Source organism: Cygnus atratus, chromosome 3 (genome assembly GCF_013377495.2).
Source record: "Cygnus atratus isolate AKBS03 ecotype Queensland, Australia chromosome 3, CAtr_DNAZoo_HiC_assembly, whole genome shotgun sequence".
Classification (NCBI taxonomy): domain Eukaryota; kingdom Metazoa; phylum Chordata; class Aves; order Anseriformes; family Anatidae; genus Cygnus; species Cygnus atratus.
Genome location: NC_066364.1, coordinates 68,986,105 through 69,005,345, shown reverse-complemented (window position 1 = coordinate 69,005,345; position 19,241 = coordinate 68,986,105). Strand labels below are relative to the sequence as shown.

The 19,241-nt window shown below is 47.0% G+C and overlaps 1 protein-coding gene and 1 long non-coding RNA gene across 2 annotated transcripts; one reads left to right on the top strand and one right to left on the bottom strand.

Moving 5' to 3' along the window:
• Positions 1-283: 283 nt before the first annotated feature.
• Positions 284-6,518, top strand: LOC118244068 (uncharacterized). The gene is made up of 3 exons (XR_004777442.2): positions 284-1,668; positions 3,315-3,451; positions 5,041-6,518. It is a non-coding gene; the product is annotated as an uncharacterized LOC118244068 (long non-coding RNA).
• ZC3H12D (zinc finger CCCH-type containing 12D) lies at positions 6,518-16,404 on the bottom strand. The gene is made up of 5 exons (XM_035538760.1): positions 16,088-16,404; positions 11,926-12,065; positions 10,701-10,935; positions 9,320-9,426; positions 6,518-8,828 (listed from the first exon to the last, which is right to left on the bottom strand). The coding sequence occupies exons 1-5, from the start codon at positions 16,387-16,389 to the stop codon at positions 7,861-7,863; spliced, it is 1,752 nt and encodes a 583-aa protein (XP_035394653.1). The 5' UTR covers positions 16,390-16,404; the 3' UTR covers positions 6,518-7,860.
• Between the last annotated feature and the right edge of the window lie 2,837 nt (positions 16,405-19,241).

The following is a 19,241-nucleotide window of genomic DNA, read 5'->3' as shown; positions in this document are numbered from 1 at the left end:
CAGACCAAAAGGAAGGTGTTAGCAAGCGTTGAATTTTGTATGTATATGTACAAACATATATATAATAAAAATTTATAAATTATATAAATGACTTTTATCTTATTTTATTTAAAACATATATACATATATATTATTTTCTGAATTTTAATTGTATGTCTTCAGCCAGGTCTCAGAAAGGTGAGACCTGAGAGGGCCTCATTTTACAACACAGTTGGATTCTGCTGTTACTTCCGTAGCCTAATTCTTTTTTTTCTTCTCTTTTTTTAGAGAGCAAAAGCATTTCTCTGCACACTTACAAAAGGCCAAGGAGTAAAACACACCAGGGAAGAAGTTGTGGATAAAAGCCTGAGGTAGGTGGCATTAATCTGCTTGCTCAGAGGCTTGTTTTGGCCGTCGTCAGTCATCTGTCAGCAACTCCTGCGTGATCCTCTCAAACAGCAGCTACCGCTCATGTTGAAAGGAGCTGGTTTCCTGGGGCATTCCCTGCCCTCGAGCCCTGCTGCATTGCACTTAGCTACAGAAGTAGCTCCGTCCCTGCATTCAGGGCCGGCCTGCAGGGACCGTGGCTGTGGTTGGCGTGCTGCCTCCCATGCGGATGACCCACTTTGGACATTGCTTGCTGGAGAGCAGCGCTTCCAGACCAGGCAGCAGCAGCAACCTTGGGGTGTTGAAGCTAAGCCCCTGTGCAGCCTGGGCTGGGCATCCCTTGGGGTCTGTGTCAGTGCGATGCAGCTTGACTTTGTGCAGAGCATGTATACATCTAAATGTCACCTGAGTACTCCGAAAAACTTGCTATGGGAGCTCCCTGGTGGATCTGTATGGCGTGGGATTTCATACCCTGTATAGCTGAGCAGTTCCTCAACCAAATTTTTCAAGAAATCAGTTATAATTGAGGCATTGTTTTTGAATTCCTCTTGCGGTTTCTGCTTGCCCTGCGACGATCTCTCAAGAGGAAGTTTACTAAAAATACCGAAGCATAAGAGTTCCCCGTTCGACAGACGTGCGCAAGAGGCACGGGGGAGCGGCCTGCAGCCGGCAGCTTCGGGCAGGCGTGGAGGAGCTGTGTGAACCTGCTCCCCAAATGCAAGGGGCAAACGTGTAAAAGGAATGCAATAGGAAGTGGTGGCACTTGGAATTTCTTTGGAAAAAGCTTTTTTTTTTTTTTTTTCCTTCAATGGGGCCTTACAGTTGCATGCCTGGAATACTTGTGAAATCCCTGCTTAACTCTTGATTCCCGTCTATGCAAGATGATAAACTTGATTAGTTAAAGTCCCCTGTGCTCAACCAAACCGATAACATCCAAAGTATACCTAGAAAGAATGTAGAGGTACAGTTTGTAAGGCAGTGCCCTCTGGACTCAAATAGAAAGTGTTTCCCTAATTAACTTCTGTCTAAGGGCTGGCAGTGATACTTACCCAATTGGCAAACCTAGTCTCAAATTTCAGCTTTAAAATACAATTGGCAGCTCAGCAAATTCATAGAATTGATCCCCATTCACACTTATTTTTGGCTTGCGTTAAGAATGTGCCAACCTGGAACTCTAAACTTAACCCGGCGTGACTTTTCCAGCGCTGCTGCCTGAAGAGGGAAGCCTGGCAGCGGCGCCTGGGCGCCCGCCAAGACAAACACGCCTGGCGGATGCCAGCACAGCGACGACTGGAGCCACAGGTGAGGGGAGAGTAAAAGGGGAAGCAAAGGGTGGGTTGTGTACCCTGCCCTGTTCCCAAAACCCTTTATTTGGATGACCCCACGTTTGGGTTTCCCCGCTCTGCGGTCTGAGGTGGTGCAGCAGCTCCAAAGGCTGAGCTGCTGCATGCAGTTTTAGGGCTGCTTAAACCAAAAAAAAAAGAAAAAAAAAAAAAAAACGCAGTAAAGATGCAGCATGGGGTCTGCTTGGAGGAGCCATCTCCTGACCCAACTATGTGTTGGATCCCCACGGAGATCCTTCTGTGATTTCTAATGCTTGCCTGGAGCTGAGAGCAACAGTGTGGGTAATCGGACTGCATCGTGCCCCTTTGGGGCTAGCAATCTTCTTGCCCATAAAGAATGGGGCTGCTGCCAGGACTTAGGTGCTAGCTTGTGGAAGTCAGCCCTGAGCGCCGACTCCTCTGTTTCTAGTGCTACCACATTGACACCTTGTGGTGGAGCTGGCCATCACATTTTTATAAATATTTCTTACTGCAGGATGATTGGTATACACGTTTCAGATGTTAGTTGCTAGACGTTTCTTAGATGCTTCCCCCTTCTGTTTATACTTTTCTTTAAACAGCACTGCTTAAGCTCCATAGGACAAATAAAAACATCAGGACATCTAAGTGCAGATGCTGCCCTAAAGCAGTATCTCCCAGGTATCATCCCCAGTTGTGTTTGCAATAGCATGGAAGATGAACAGAAATAATCACTGCGGACTATTATTTCCTTCTTTTTCTTAAACTTATATAGAACTTTGTTTCTCTGCCCCTTTTTCCGTACTCTTGTTATTTTCACTTCAGGTTAGACAGATATCTGCATCTTTTCTTCCTCCTCTACAAGTCTTAAATGTGTTCTTTGTAACTTTAAAAAGATGCTCTAAAGGGTTAAAGATCTTCCATATGCTCTTTTAAATGAAGACAGGGCTCCAAATCCACCATGTCATATATTACAGAGCTAGTCATTACGAGCAAAAGGATATTCAGATGCTGAAGTTCTTATCCGAGAATGTTTCCCTGCTGGAAATAACATTTTTACAAGCTTCTGTATTCCCTTCAGTCTCTTCCTAACAGGGCCTCCTGTGGGGAGAACTTAGTATTTCTCATTCTGATGATAGTTTTGAGTACCATTTATAATTGTCTGCCAATGGCTGTGTATTTTTTGGCAATAACAAATCACATTCAAGTTTGCTTCCCTGCTAAAAATTTCTTCAGCACTGCTTTTGGAGCAATGGTCAGATGGACCATAGCTTTTGCCCAGCTTATCATGGCATTTATGTATTTGGGTTCCATGAAGCTGCAGAATGTGGTACTAGTTATGAAGTACATTTTGCCACTTACAACTTAAAGTGGTAAAAGCCTTCTCATTCCTCTGTATTTCTCCTGCTAGCCTATTTAGCAAATGTTGGTTGGCCTTCAGTCCTCCTAGGCTGCTCTCGTCCGTCTGCAGCTCTTTGGATGACAGTAAGAGGATAGCATTATTCCATTAATCTGGAAACGAAATTGCTGGGCACTAATGGTATCCTTGTCTTTTTTCCACAGTCAGCATTGCAGCTCACTCTCATTGTCAGCAGCTACTGTAGCTGATACCACTCTGTACTTAGTGGTCTCCTCATTTGTTTGCAGTGTCTGCAGTGTGGATAAATTCAGCAAGGTGATGATCACAGGAGAGAGCTGGACCCACTTTGCTGAGTGCTGCAAGTATGCCGATGGATGTCAGCCACCCTTTTGAGGCTTACTTCGCAGAGCAGTATCTTCTGGAGGTAAATCATACCCTGTGTAATATACAGTGCTTGTTTCTACCAGCCTGACATTGCTATAATTTTATTTAACACCTCTTTGGTCTTCTACGTGAAAATTGATTTCCATTTATCTGGATTGACTGTTTTTATGCCATCCATGCTTTGCTGTCAGCTTCTAATTTATGGTTTTATTCTGCCATGTAGTGCTGTAAAACACATTTGTCTTCTGTATGAAATCAGTACTGTTAGTAACTCCCTCAAACACACTGTTTTGGTGGCAGTGGAAGGATAGATGGGTTTTAGGATTTAATGTAGTTAAGAGTGTATGATTGCTAGGTTCTGCTAGCAACCCATTAGGTCCTTAGAGAAAGCTGTATGAAGTCAGCACAAGCAAACGTGGGTGTAACACAGCCTCTGTCTCCATGCACAGAGTGTTTGTTGGGAGGCCTGCTATAAGGCAGGATGGGAAAACAGCTTGAGCACGTCAGGACTCTGCCAAGCCAAAGATGTCTGTGCCAGGTTCAAAAGAACTTTTGTGATTTGGGCCCTTCCCAGTGAAGGGCATGATGGCTCAGGGGCAGGGTGGCACTGCCTGACCTCGTGTGGTGCCAGTGCCCCCGGCCTGCTGCAGGGCCTCACCTTGTCGAGGTGGCGATGGCAGTCCAGAGTGGAGACGGGACAAAAATGCCACAAAGCCCCTTAAAGGTCGGCAGCAGGTCAGAACACTGTACTGAGGCTGGTGACAAAAGGCACTGCCAGGTCGTGCCACCCTGCTCCAGGGTGCGAGGCCTGCGCGAGGCCTGCCCCTCCCACCAGCGCCGTGGGACTGAAGCAGAGGCATGCCGGCTCCTGGCTTGGGGAAAGTCCGTGCAAAAGGTGGAAGAAAAAACTATCTAAATTGTCGTCTCAGAGATAAAGAACATAAAGTACCTTTGGCCAAGGGAGGCGTCTGCTTGTTAAAGGCTTATATAACCTTATATAAAAATATAACCAGAGGGTTATATTTTTATATCTTGCAGAGGTGGTCTGTCGCACTCCCTGAGGTACTTACCTTCTCCTTCCTTCCTAGCAATCCAACATTTTTAAGCAGGAGAGAGGCTACGACTCCTGTCCTGCTTAAATATTTGTGATCAGTTTAAATACTTGCTCATAAGTTGTGCCAGTTTTCATAGGGAGTTAAAATAGTAACAAAACTCTGAATAACTGGCAAATACACCAAGTGTTGAATACAGAGCAAGATCACCTACTTCATAGCCCTTCCTATGGTGTGAATTGTCACGGCATCTAGACTCACCAGACTGTTTGTAGGCTCGTGGAGAAGCATTTGCTCTAGGGAAGCCGAGGGAGGAGCAGCGGGCTCCAGCAGCAGCGCTGGGCAGGGCTGTGCCCGGTGCCCTTTTCACGCCAGGGAAATGCCCACAACCCTGCAGTGAAATACTCATTTCCAGCTTCCCCAGCCACTCACACACTGGGGTGTCTTTGGCTTCCTAGCTTTTGGGGAAAGAGTGAGCTTGGAGAAGGGAAGAGGCTCTTCTTCTATGATTTTTGTTGTTGTTGTTTTGTTTTTTAAGTCTTAAAATAAATTTGGCAACTTTGCAAATCTCCCTTAGGAAAGCAGCCAGGCTCCTGGAGGATTGCTCCCACTGCTTCAGTCTTCTAAAAGAGTCTTGATGACCAAAGAGCAAAGAACATCAAGGGCTTTCTGAGACTCTCAGGCTGTTGGGATTTATGGATTCATTTTCAACTTGGCAGCAAGAGCTGGACTCAAATGCATCTCAGCAGAGACACCAAATGGCAACAGCCATCTATCGTGTCTGCACAAGAGGTACCTATGCCTTTCTGTTAGCAATTTCTTCCCTTACCTCTCAAGCCAGAAAGCAATCCTACTGTCTTGGAAAGTATAAAAAACTGCAGCAGAAGGTCCTGAGTCCCACATGCTTGCTCAGTGGCAAAATAACAAAACGGTTTTTGCTTGCCGTGGGCTTTTCGCCAAGGGCAGAGTTCCTCTGCAGCACTCAATGACGTAACGCTGCTGCTGCTCTGCCCTAGAAACACAAACTTCATGAGAAAAATCCCTCTGAGTGGATGAGCCAAGAGAAATCAAGTTCTGTTTAGCACCAAAGTCTGATTTATTTTCTCAGACGCTTTCTCAGTAGAATGCACATTCTAAGTATTTTACTGAAAGATTTCTTAGTAACTATAGCAGAAATGAACGCAAAATAAATTATTAAACCTAAGAGAGAGGTTCTGAACAAGCACCAAATTCCAATGCATTCTTGAAGGAAAAGGAGAAAAGCTTACGTACGTGTTGCCAGCAAGCCAAGGGCACTATATAAAGGCACCATGCCATTTTTTCTATGTTTTAAATGCTTTCTGTATTGAAATGGGTAACCTACCTACATTCCAGACATAAAAACATGTTGGCACTGCAGCAGGCTATAACCATACGTGTCGTGTGTGTATTTTCTGAATGCTGGCATTTGGAACTTGCTGTTTGAGCATTTGGAAGGTATTTTTCCACTCTGCATGGCACTTTTTGAGTGTGCCGATGTGCAAGCAGGTAGCTTGGAAAGCTCTGGTACAGGTCGTGAGGCAATCCGGTGAGCCTGTCTGGTCACTTTGATGTGTTAAAAGCAGTGTGTGCATATTTTATGGCAACTAACAATGGCTGTAGAACTTAAGTACTTTCCAAAGCAGTTCACAGGATACTTTTTCCATAGTTTTGGTTTAACATCAGTTCTAATCTGTGTGCATTTTCCAGTGGATAACTGATAAACTGTTCTGATGATCCAAAACTTGTTTATCTGAATGAGGCAACTTATTTTAAAAAATCACTATTATAATGACTATAACTAGTGGAAAATAACATGAGGAAAAAGCTATAATTATTTCTTGACAGAGTCAACCACCATGTGACCACAAGCAATTCAGCTGATACAGTTTGCTTATTTCTGTACTAATTTGCTGATCAGTCTTTTAGCAAATAAAAAAATAAAAAGGTGTTGGTGGTTTCCAGAAGGAAACAGGTTAAAGTAGCACGACATTCAAGATGAATCATTTGATAGTTGATAGTGATACTAAGGGTAAATTACTTCTCCTTGGTCACCTTTTCAAAAACAAGAGAATTCAGCAAGATCTGTTTAATTCTGGCCTGACTGTACTTCTGAGAAGAACCTAACCTAGAGTGCAGGGCCACATAGAGTGCAGAAATTTTGTAAATCCCACCTGAGTATTAGACCTAATTATCCATCAGTGCTAAAAGGAATGGAATAAAAATACTTTCGAAAAAAGGCATACAAACAGACATATTCAGAGCAAACTGTTCTAGGTGATCATTTTATAATGTGCTAAATAATTTTTAAAACATGTCATACTGACATACTCAGACTTTGGTAAAATGCCAAAAACTTTCAGGATCAACCTTAACATTTGAATTATACCCTGAAGAAGTCAGTGGAGTAATGCAGAGATTAGCAGCTTTACAGCTTACTGAAAATCGAACGTCCCAGCAGAACACAGTTTAAATGTTTGTAATCATAAATCATCTGTATAATGGCATTATGGGACCACATTTGGTAATTAAGGGTTAATTCAACAACAGTTTTCTTGTTCACTAGAACAGAGGCCCTTTAAAGTTGTTAGGGTTTTTTTCCTCCTTGCTATTGTCTGTGTTAACTCAAATAAGAAGAAACAGTCCAGAGCCTTCAGTCCACAGCAGGACTTATATTAACAATGACTTCCCTGACTTGATTTATGTTGTGCGTGAGCCCTGAGAAATATACCTGCAGCTGTTTCCAAGAGCTTGGAGTCTCTCCACAACTTCTACCAGTAATCTTATGGGTTCATAGCATTGGTTCGTAAACACTAGCTGCTTCTTTTAAAGCTCACAGATGCAGGGCTGCGCCTGTAGGACAGGGTTGCTTTAGTGATAAAAGCCATCAGGCACTGACATGGACCCGAAGACGCCTTGTAGCAGAAAGGACAGCCACATGTTAGGGGAAATATGCCAAATTACTTTTTCTGCTAGTCATGATAGGTCTGTGAGGAGCCCTTTAACGAGACCCATGGAGAATGTCTCTTCCAGGGTAGTTGACCAGGACATTAAGACTTTGAAAACATGTCTAGTGTTTCAAGGAATTAACAGTGAGCTACCTCAGCCTAAAAAACAGGCCACAGGGAGGTTCATGTGCTGACAGCTCAGCTAGTTCACCCAAGCCCTCCTATTCTCTTCCAAGCAAGGCGACTGAGGTCCCCACTGCTGTGAACCACAACAGCTGCCTTGACTCGATACCCCGTGCACCATAGCTGGTTGAGGCTTAGATGCGTGCTACTTGAACAGCCATAACCCTGCTCACAAAGCCCTGTAATAACACTCAGATAACCCTCAGAACAGCAGCTCTTCAGTTGCTGGGAAGCTTACCCTGGAGTTTTCACAAGTTCCTGTGTCTTTGAATGAGTAAAGTCAAACTAGCGATGTCCTTGATGTCTGGGTACAAGGCCATGACTTGGTTCACCTCAGCGCAGGAGAACATGGTGCACAGCTCCCTGTGGACGCTCGCCTGCTGGGCACAAGGAGGTCTTGCAGCGGGGGGCGGCCAGTAACTGCAGTAAGCAGCATCAGGGTAAGTGTAGGCTTTCTGGAAGAAGCCGAGACCGCTGCTGGCATCCAGCAGCAGGGGCTGGCTGGGGAAGCAGCAGCCGGGCAGTGCCGGCTGCTCACCGTACCCCTGCAGCGGCCCAGCTGGAGGCACAGTGGAGGGCGGCAGGAGGTGCTGCTGCTGCTGTGCTTGTAGGGCTGGGCCGTGCTGAGGCGTGGTGGGGAGGCAGCGGCTCCTGGGCCCCTGTGGGCGCTCCTGAGGCCAGCAGTGCTCCGCGTGCCTCCAGGCGCAGTCCGAGGGGTGGTGGTGGTGGAGCAGGAAGGGGCCGTGCCTGAGGCTACAGCAGCCCCGGGGGCTGTCGGCCACCTCTCGGTCCTGGGGGGCGCGGGCTGGCCTGGCTCCACATAACACCTTGTCGCTGATGGAGAGCGCCGACATCTCCTCCACGAGGGCTCCGTCCCTCAGGGTGTCTGGCAGCCTCTGGTCCTGCTCCAGGGCAGCGTCAAGGCCGATGGCCCTGGCGTCAGCCAGCCGTGGGCAGTAGCTGCCTGGGGACCAGGCCGTGTAGCAGGAGGGCCCCACACCGCTGCCGGCTCCCTGCAGCGTTTCTGTGCCAGCGTCAGGAGGCACGGGATCTCGGCCAGTCCGGCATGGAGAGTGGTTGCATGGCTCCTCCTCCTTCCCCAGGCTTACGGGTGCCTTTATTTTGGCTCTGAGCTCATCAGCGACCGACAGCTGAGCTTGATGTGGCCTCTCTGGGTGATAGAACTTGCATTTATTGCCATAGGTGCATTTTTTACCTGAAAGAATTAAAAAAATATAGTTCAACAGGAGACTGTTATCAGTGCCAGCATCAATTCGTGTACCCAGGACTTCTCCCCAGCACTATGTGGCCACAAGGCTGGGGTGAGCTCCAGCAGCACAGAGGGGAAGTGCCACTTTCCCACATAATACTTTTGACCCCCAGATTTACATGTTGCTGACCGAAATAGCAGGGTGCAGCAGCGGAAGGAAGTTTCTGCGTAAAGACTCTATTTTGGTAGCGTCTGAAGTTCGTGTATGTTCTGGTTGCTGCACTCGAGGGGCTGGGAAACCTACTGCTACAGAGGACGGCTTTGAAAAATGGTGCAGAGATCTACCTCCAAGTTTCAGGAGAGCTGTTTTGCAGTGGGAGCACCACACACTTGAGCAGCCTCATCCCCATCTTCTACCACACTGAGGGTGAAGCAGGGAGTGCATGTGTCCCCCACAGTGAGGAAGCAAGGCCCTGGAGGGGCGTAAGGGAACCCACCGTAGGGGCAAGGTTGCCACGTTGGTTCGGGAAGCGCTGGCTTTTTGCTGAGGAAATTATTAAGGGTGGGTCCGTGCCGGCCTAGGGGGTCATCAGGAGGCATAAACCTGAAAAAGGAGAAGTCACAGGAATAACAGAAGTACCTTGAGTGCTGCCACAGCTTGCTGCACAAGCTCGGGGCAGGACAGGCTTGTGATGCTTTCACGGCCTGGCCTTCAGGAGCTGCATTATCCCTCGTTTGCCAAGCCAACAGTGCCTCACCTTCACATTAGCTGCTCTTCTCATTTCCTAATAACTTCAAACAACTGGAAAGACGCTGAGGCTTGGCACAGCCCTGGCCTGGCAGCAGCCCCAGGATGTCACAGTATCGCTTCCTTTTTCCCCTGAAGCAGCAGCAAATGCCGCTGTAGTCCCTCCACCCATCAGCTCCCTTCCACACAAAATTCACTTTTTTTTCCTTTTTTTTTTTTTTTTAAAGGAGAATGGGGTCTGAAGCCACTCCTTAATTCAGAGCTACAGTTCATTGTACACAGCTCGTAAAATGAACAAGCCCAGCCTTTTCAAGGGTTCAGGAAAGGCTTCGTGCTACAAGGCCTGTAAAATGCTCAGATGAACTGTATACTCATCTATGTCAGCACCTGAACGCATTGCTTCAGGGAGAAAACCAAATAATGTATCTCTGATCAGAATGAACCTTCACCCCACCACATTTCCCACTGCACAAAGCGGGTCGGGAGAAAGGGGGAGGCAAGGAGATTGTTTATCCACAGGATGGGACTGAAACCTCCACTTTCAGGCTGCTGTTTTATTTAAGGGACTCCCAAAACTGTGTACAAAGATCTCGCTGTGCAAACCAAGGAGCACACAGCTGAGTCTCGTGAACACAGCACAAGTGTGTCAACCAAGACTTTCTCCAGTGGGGATACTCAAGGGGCCAGAGACCAGTTTGTCCTCTCTCTTCTATTAGAAAGTTATGATCGTAAAAGCACAGGAAGAAGTGCTTTCCTGCCCTGTAGGGGAATTAAAAATACTTATCCAGCCTCCCCTCTCTGATTTAATTCAGTTACACTGCTATGAAATAGAACCAAACACATTCTAGGTGTTGGGTGAACATCTCAATTTGGACTGGCAAGAAGCAAAGCTGGTCACTAATATTGCCATTTAAATAGAGAAGTTCACTGAGGAGTGACATGGGCTTTTACAACCAAAGCTGAGGGAGCAGGAACTGAAGAAATGAGATAAGAAAAGTTGCGGTAAATTCCTTTCTGAACAGGGTTCACATACACCAGTGCTAGCCAGAGGTGCAGCGATGTTTGAGCTGTCTTGGCCCATAATGTTTAAATTACAGATTGCTCAACAACAAACAGCGATGTTCCCTTACCTGTTACTGACAAACGAGTACATGAGCAGCCGCTGCTCGATAAACCACTTCCACTCAGGGTTTTCATTCTGGAGATCCCGATAATGGTCATTGGAGACAATGACTCCGTCTTTCTCATAAGCAACTTTCACGATGTAGCGATCATCGTAGCAAACCACCCTCTTGCCTTTCACCTTCCGAGACGGGGTATACACAAGGATCGATTGCTTCTCAAGCTCTTCAAGAATGTGCTGATCTGGTGGAGTGGTTGGCAGAAAGAGAAAGGGGGAAAAAATTAATTAAAAAATAAATAAATCAATTAATGGTGACCTGATATCAGTCATGCTAGAAACCTACAGGAATTTAGAAATGTTTCGGCACTTCAGGCAACTTACAGTGGTGTGATTTTCAGGTGCAGTGGTACCTAGTGGTAGTTTGGCAGCTTACAAAATTAAGTATTTTATAGAAGCACCTACTCATAAAATTTGAGGTGCCTTTTCTTGACTTCTATGTCTTAACCATTAAAAGATGGTGAACCCCTGTAGTTCCCTTTTTACCCCAGTAGATGCTAGAAAGCTCATAACCAGCCCTGGTATGAGTATCACTGGGAGATAAAATGTGCCTGATAAAATCAATAAATTAATTTCTCTGCCACTGAGGACACTGACTTCTTGCCATTCCTGCCTCGCAGGGAGATGGATTGCTAGCCTTCTCAGCTGTAGACATCAAGCTGCAGGCACACATCTTGCCAATCTATTTCCATACAGTCTATATCTCCACCACAGACCTCAGCCGACGCACTTTCTTCTCCTGGGAGAGGGACCCGTGCAGCCCCTGTATCAGGGTAACAGGCTAGCTGATAGACTGAGAGCAGTTGTGCAATGCTGAACGCTTTGGACATTGACACTTCTGGATAACGCGTGAAACATATCTCCTCAGAAACAATCTCGCTGTTTACTGGCTGGCGTACAAGTTCTGCAGTCCTGTTGTGAGCTAATTCATTATTCTTTAACTCAGCTGGCAGAAACTGGTGCTTTCGAAGCAGAAGGCTTCTAAGCACTGTAATAAAGCCCAGTTTGCAGTTTTACTTCCTAGCCAAGAGCATGTGGCAATAAATTAGTGACTCATTTAAGTGATGGAGACCTTAGACACTTTGCACTGCGTGTTTACAGGGCTGGATTCTTCGCACCTCTGCCTCCAAACTGCACCTAGTGGTTGCCAAATTATGCCCGGGATGGTGGCCTACCTGCAATGGGACTGTCTTGTCGAGGGGGCTCCTTTCTCCAGAGTGGGACAAAAACCTTGATGTAGGTGTGCCCCCTCTCTCGGAACCAGTCCACCGCCAGACGGATCCCCCAGCAGGAAAAGACCTCTTTGTTTCCATGGCTTTAAAAGAAAAAGAAATAGGAGGAGGATGGTGAGGCAAAGTTTCAGGAAGCATACAGAGGTCTCTAACTGAATCAGTAACGAAAAGGCAAGACATACAGCTTTTGTGTCATTCACCCATTTCCAAGAAAATAACCCTCCAGTCCTGAGCAGGCTATCCTGGTTGGACAGACCCAAATACCTCCTCCAGCAGAACTGCTTGTTTTCTGACGAAGTTTGGATGCTTTAAGACAGAGATATTCTGTCCCAGATTTCTATGACCTGCCTGCTAACCAAGTCTGTTGCTTTCATCTGTATCTAGATGGACTTGGGTCCTAAAGTACCGGCAAGACCTTAGGTTGTGTCAGACCCTTCACATGCCTTCTCTGATGATGGTTTGAGGATGGAGTTTCTTCCAGCACGTGCAGAAATGCATGAGGCTCTCTTGTATGAAACAAAACGTGGGGATTTCCTTCTGTGGTAGCAGTGACATACAGACTTTTATGTGGCTAAAGTGTGATTGCAGGTCATTCTGCTGCTGGCCTCTTCTGGAAACAGGCGTCAAAATACAGAGAAAGAAAAACTGCAAGAGATAGGATCAGAAATATTGGGAATCTTACCCAGGACACCCAAAAAGGGACAAGCCCTCAGCTGGGATGGCCAAGGATGCTTCTGGCCCGTCTTTGTCGTGCCCAAGTTGGTAGATTTTTGTCTTCATTGCACAGAGGGGTAGGAAACCCCCAGGATGTGCACTGTAGCAGATGCAGGCAAAGTGGGTTCTGGACAGTTATCAGTGTTCAGAACAAGACACAGAAAGTATGCCCAAGGAAAATAGATAGGGGTGATAGCCTTCCTAAGTCTCTTTCCCCTGTGGAAAGTTCGTGCTACCTGTCTGTTATCTAAAATTTGACTATAGTGCAGTGCACATGTAAAGGAAGTCAATTTGTTGATTGTTTCTGCACAAGGAAACAAAAATAAACTCTTCACAAAGGTCCTGAAATGGATAAACACCCCAGCAGTATCTACAGAAACCTCATCCTTGTACTTTGAGCTTTCTGGATAATATCACCACAATCTCACTCCTGCTTTCCCCTGTGTGAAACGTGGACATAAATGACTCTCACACTCAGTTACTACACCTACCTGCAGTAATTGACCAGCTGAGGAAGATGCCACAGTCCTAAAAGCCTTTTTCCCCCCTGGCCCCCAGAAATTCAAGTCCAGATTCTGCTTATATCAACCTTATAGCCAAAGCTGCATTCTACACCTAATGAAAGTTATATTGCTGAAATAGTGACCACAAATGAAAAATGGTACAATTGGGAGGATAAGATCTGATTATCTATTAATAGAAACCCAGGAAATAGGAAGTCTTATGAAGGAAAAGAAAAAAAAAGCCTATATTAAATGAGCTGTAGTGCTCAACACTTCTAATCTCTATTCTGAAACAACAGCTTTGTTTGGTTTTCATGGTTAGGGTCTACCAAGAACAGACTGAAAGTCAACCTGGACAGGTGAATTGGAAGTTCAGGTGACTTTTTCAAATTACTTGCCAAGATCCAGCACTGATTACCTCTGAAAACCAAGTACAGCCTAAGGAAGGGAACTTAAGAGCCTAATGCAGGAATCAGCTGGCCCAGGAGAAAGCCTTTGTACGTATCGCAGCTTAAAAACTAGACTTTAGTGCAAGCATGGGGTAGGTAGCCCCTTGAGTGTGCAGTGAACGGGGTTACACTGGTTCCCCTTTCATACCAACCTAACTCAATTCATTTTCCCCCACCAGCCTTGCTAAACCACCCCGTGCACCTCCCATGGACCAGCGGGCAGGTGCCAAAGTTTCTAACAGCACCCGATGGAAATACAAAGCGTACTGAAGTGTCTGACCCTTGAGACTGGCTGAAGGCAAGGTTATTTTCCATTCAGTCTGTATGGATAGGCTGCCTGGTGACTGTCAGATCATCCAACTGCTTTATTACACTGGGGCACGTTAATCTCTTGCAAAACCTTGCACCCCGCAATGGGCCCTCGGAGCCAACTCTGAAGTGCTCCAGAAACAGCAGTCCCAAGACAGGAATACAAATGCTCAGGATGTTTTTCTCCACAGAGGCAAGTCCCTCTCCAAGCCTCAACATTTTAATAGCTCCATCCCTAAGCTGCTGCTTCTCCTGCGCTTTTTTGGTGATGGTGTTGGTGATGATGTTTTTCCAGCGAGGAAACCTAACATCCCCTTTCCTGACTATGCTGCAAACAGCCCTTCTCCTTCTGACAGCAGCAGACCAGAAAAATTGAAACGGGCCTACCAAAAGCACTCACCAAGCCCAGCCCATTATCCAAAGGCAAATGTCATCCAGCTCCACTTTGGAAAGACATCCAGGACAGGAAAGCAGCTCCCTCCAGTCTGCATCAGTTCGGTATGAGCTGACAAGCTCAGGAGTCTTCTCCATTCTGCCAAGTAGTCTTTGTCAAGGCAGAGCCTGGGGATGCCTGAGAGGAGCTGGAAAACCTTTGCCTTTCCGAAACTGGAAACTACTGCACATTCCTCTAATTCCTTTTAGGTGAAAGAAAAGGAATCCATGGCAAAACACCAGCATTCAAGAATCTAGGCAGGCAAACATCTCTCTGCCTTGCATCTTGGAAACTATCCTTAAAAAGATTTAAGTTTCACATGCTGGAAGCACGGGTGGCTTTTGGAAAACCATTTTGGTGGGCATGCGGTCAACATGGCAAGGCTGCAGCTGCTGCCGCATTACAGACAGCGCTGTTCTCTGTTCTGTCCCCCCCTGCCTGCTCTAAAAACCCCGGGAAGTCAGCAAGGACACGGCTGTGCTGGCAGAGCTGAGCCAGCCACAGGTATCACTGCCCCTAAAATGACAAAAGAGTGAATGCTCCGGTGAGCTGCTCCGTCAAAGCTGGTGCTCATTTATTTCGCACAGAGACAGGACACCCTAAGGTGGGTCTAGGGTGAAAATGCAAACAGACAGGAGACCCTAGGACAGCTGTTGTGTATTTCTCACTACTTGTGAGCTTCCCTGAGGATCCCCTTGCTTTCGGGAGAGATTTCTCCCTTCATCCAGAAGATGGCACAACTTGCTTAGCCTCCAGAATCACCTGCTCTGGATGTGTCCCTTTTGCCCTCTAACCAGAGGGGATGTGGTCTCATCTCACCTCACACCGAGACGACCAAAGCAGGAAGCCCTCCTCTGCTCTGTTCCAAAGTGCATGGACGGGCTTGGCCCTGCAGAGAGGAAAGGGAGGCCGATAGGAAGGAATGGTGGATAGCCAGGGCATCGGGGCTCTGCTGGGGCCTCTGGCAGCTCACACTGCTCGGAGGAATGAACGGAGGCCAACCCGCTGCTGCCTCTGGACTTCCCATCCACATGGAAATGCCAGCCTCTGCATCACTATGAGTGCTTCTACGGTGTCAGGACGCTACTTAGGAAATATAACTGGCCAGGACGCGTTGCTTTCACGTTTCCCAGAAACAGAATGAATTAAGGAAGAAATAAGACTATTTAATACGAAAGTCAATTATCATTTTCCTGATATTTCTATAAAATGTGGCCAAACCAAAAAAAAAATACAAGCCAGGAGCCTTATTGGGATTTAGTTGCAAGTGAAAACAATACAACTGTGATTTTGTTAGGGACCACAGCCACCTGTCTTCAATTTTCCCTCTACTTCCTAAGTAAGTGGGGCTGTTCTGTCCACCTAAAAATCCTAGGTACCCATCTGAAAAGGTAGAGAAACATCAGTGGTGAGCTAAAAGGGAAAGAGCTGCTGAATCACACTGACATTACCTTATAAAAGGTCAAAATGCAGAGAAAGCTAGTGACTGCATTAGGTGTATGTATTTATGGGCTTAGAGACAGAAGGTCCCTGTAAGCTGTGCCTCAGCCAAAGAAGAGGAACAAGCAGTGCTTCATATATTATACATCAAATACTTCAATGCACCTCTCACCTGGAAAAAGCAGGCTTCAAGCCACCAGCTTTACAATTCAAAAGCCACCGAGGAAGGGAGATCCCTTTTAGGAAGCACAGCTTACCTCATTGCGACGTTGCTGCCGTCGATCACAATGGGTCTCAAGTGACTGGAGGAATCACTTTCGTCTCCCCCAAGCCACTGTGGCACTGGAGAAGTGCTACAGGACCCCCGGGCAACGAGCTTTGGCAGGGAGGGCTGAGCCTGGCTCTCCAGAGCCTGGGGTTTGCTCCCCATCCGAATCAGCTCTTTCAGCACATCGTCCTCCAGGGCCTCTTGGCCCAGGTTCTCCAGCACTTTGCAGATGTCCTGCTTACTGTAGCCCAGCTTGCAGAAAAAGTCCAGCTTGCTGTGATGCACTTCCATCCCTGCTGCAGAAACTCTCCTGGAGCGTGGTGGCGCTGGCTTGCTAGAAGCGGCCAGCGCCATCCCAGCGGGCATCGATGCTCCTCTCGAACGCAGCGCTGCCGTCCTCCCAGCCTCGTCCAGCAGGCATCAGCTTCAGGCAGGGGAAAGATCAGAAATAACAAAGCACAAGATTTAAGGAAGAACGTACCAGCTCAGCAAGTTGTCTAGCACACAGCAGAGGCCATCTGCTCAGCTGTCTTCTCTCTGAAGAAACCATCCCAGCCTTCTCTCAACATTTAAGCATTTTTCTGTCCCGCTCCTATTTATACAGCAGCGGCGTGCTCCACGCAACGTTTGTCGGTCCCCGGGCATTATGTCAGACAGGTGTCATCCTACTTCACGAGCTCTGCAAGGCTGCCGTACACAGTCACGCTGCATGCGTGAAGTTTGTTCTTCAGACTTATCTGACAGGATATGATATAAAGCGCAGTGTAACCGGGGATTTTCAATTTGCTCAGTGTGGTTAACGAGCCGCAGATAAAAATCTAACAAATGTTGTTGGATGATCTCAGATGCCATAGCAACTTAACATGCACAGCAAATCTCACCAAGTGATTTAAGGAAACACATTATTTGCAAAGTAACCAGGAACTCTGAACTTCTCTACAGGGCAGTGTTTCCTAGTATGTGTCTGTGTGCATGCACGGACAACCCTTCTGAAATCCTATCACTCATCCGTTCCAGTGATACCTGAGTTAATATTTTCCTGTTGTTTTCTATTTCAGTGAGGGTATTCACATTCGGAGAAGCAGCTTGGTTTTTGAAAGCTGTCATCAGCAGTGGTTGGAAGCAATCTGAAAAGTGGTTTCAATTTCACTTAGATTTATTGTCGAGAGAAGCAGCTACTTCAGAAATGAGTGTGCCGATGCAGCAGAAAGCTACCTCGAGCTTCTCCAGAACTTCACTATTTACATTTCTGCTCTGCCCCGTAAACGAAAGCGATGGGCAGCATAAGCAGCCATGCCCAGAATGACTTCAACTTAGCGAGCAAAACAAGACAAGGACACACATGGGGACTACTCATCCACCAGGCCAAATGCTCTCAGCTACGTTTGACGTGCTTGCACTGACGCTTCCCTCACCGCACCTCTGCGGCTATTGGTGCTACCAGAATCACAGCCATGGCCGGTTCCCCCACCCATGTGTAGGACACAAGTGCGGCCGTCTTCCCTTCCCTGCAGCTCTCTCAGCACCGTCACTGATGGGAGAACAAGTGCGGGCTGCTCACAGGTCAGGTGCAGAGTGCACGGGGAAGAAAATGCAGCAAACTCTGGAGCTGTGAGAGCGAGGCGTTCAGCCCTGGGAAGGACGCGGCTCCGGGGCCACTGCGGTCCATCAGCAGTTTGCTCTGTGATGGTAAAAGCCAAGGTTAACAGCCTCGTCGTGGCCAGCAAATGGCCCAGAATTATCCGACCAAACAAGTACCTTCCTGGCCAGACGCAGCACCCCCATCCGCTCCCCTTCCCAGCCCGATCTGCGCTCGCCTGGCCGCTTCTCCTGCCCCCTCGGGGAGCTCAGAAGCTGAAATCCTCTCGAGGAGGAGATGGAGCCACCAGGAAGGAGCCTATGGGAGGGGACCGTGACCGCAGCTCCTCCCCAAGGCATTGAAAGCCCTTCCCAGGGTGGTGGAAGAGAAATCTGCATTGGACTCAGTTAATTTAAAACCAATTAGTATTTGTTCAGCCAGAAACAGGAAAACCCGATAATTAGTTAGTAACCATACCTCGTACAACTTTGACCTTTACTTCCCTACATAGCATTTTAACTGTCAGGTATTTTTCTGCAGAAGAAATCTTGAGCTATTAAAGTGATGAGCAGCATCAGCAAAACAGAAAATACCTTGATTATGTCACATACATAAGGGGAAAGCAGTTACCACGTGTACTTTTCCATCTAAACAATAGGAAGTGATGTTTATTTTAGCTGGTGGACTTGACAGGCTTTCCCTACAGTAGACTTCAGAAATGTGGCATACTTTACCTCTAATCCTTGTTTTCAGTTCCCGGTCTGACAATGAAAATGAATTTCCCTGCTTTTTCAGTACTGAAATGATTTCTCAGCCTTGAAATAACTGCTCACTGAGCTGAAATACAGAAATATAACTTTGTGCCTGAAAATAGCTCAAGCTGTCACGGCTGGGTTGGCAGTGCAGCAAACCCTGCTTTCAGGTGCGCAGCCAGGGGCTCTGAACACTCTGTCAAGTTGACACGTGCTACTTCATTTGTTTTGATGTCTGGATTATCTGAATAATTTATCATAAATGAAAAGCTGAAATTGTTATCTGTCCTCAGGTCAAAAAGAACACATTCAAGGCATATTTTAATAGCCATCACTGTTATATTTTAAAGCTGTGTTTCCACGCACCCTGACGGGTACGGTTTGCACCAGAGCAATATCCCACGTTAGCATCACGTTGTGTTCTGCGTGTTGGTCCTGGACTCCATCAGAAAGGAGGCAACGACCTCCCCGGGCAGGTCTGCAGCTGCAGCGGGCGCAGTGACCACGGCTGTCTCACGCACGCACCGCACCGCGCAGCCCCGCGAGCGTTCGCTGAAGGAAGGCTGCTCACCAGCACGGCGTTCCTGGCCAGACCGGGTTTTCTGCAAAGTTAGCCGCTGCATTTCTGCTGCTGTCTGGCCAGATACTAAACGTGAGTAATAGCGTGACTGCAGGGTTTTCACCACAGAATCAGCACGTTTGAAACCCTGAGATGAAAGCCTTGGTCACCCTTAGAAAGGGAGAACTGACGGATAATAAAATCACTAGCTTACACTTCGGTGAGCAATCGGGAGTGTGCCCAAGTCCAAGAG

Excerpts from the sequence above, each read along its gene's own strand:
- ZC3H12D (XM_035538760.1), bottom strand. The coding sequence starts at position 16,389 with ATGGAAGTGCATCACAGCAAGCTGGACTTTTTCTGCAAGCTGGGCTAC. Across the intron at positions 9,427-10,700 it reads TACTCGTTTGTCAGTAACAG|GTTTATGCCTCCTGATGACC; the intron begins GTAAGGGAACAT and ends CTCCTTTTTCAG. Across the intron at positions 8,829-9,319 it reads GTGGCAACCTTGCCCCTACG|GTAAAAAATGCACCTATGGC; the intron begins GTGGGTTCCCTT and ends TAATTCTTTCAG.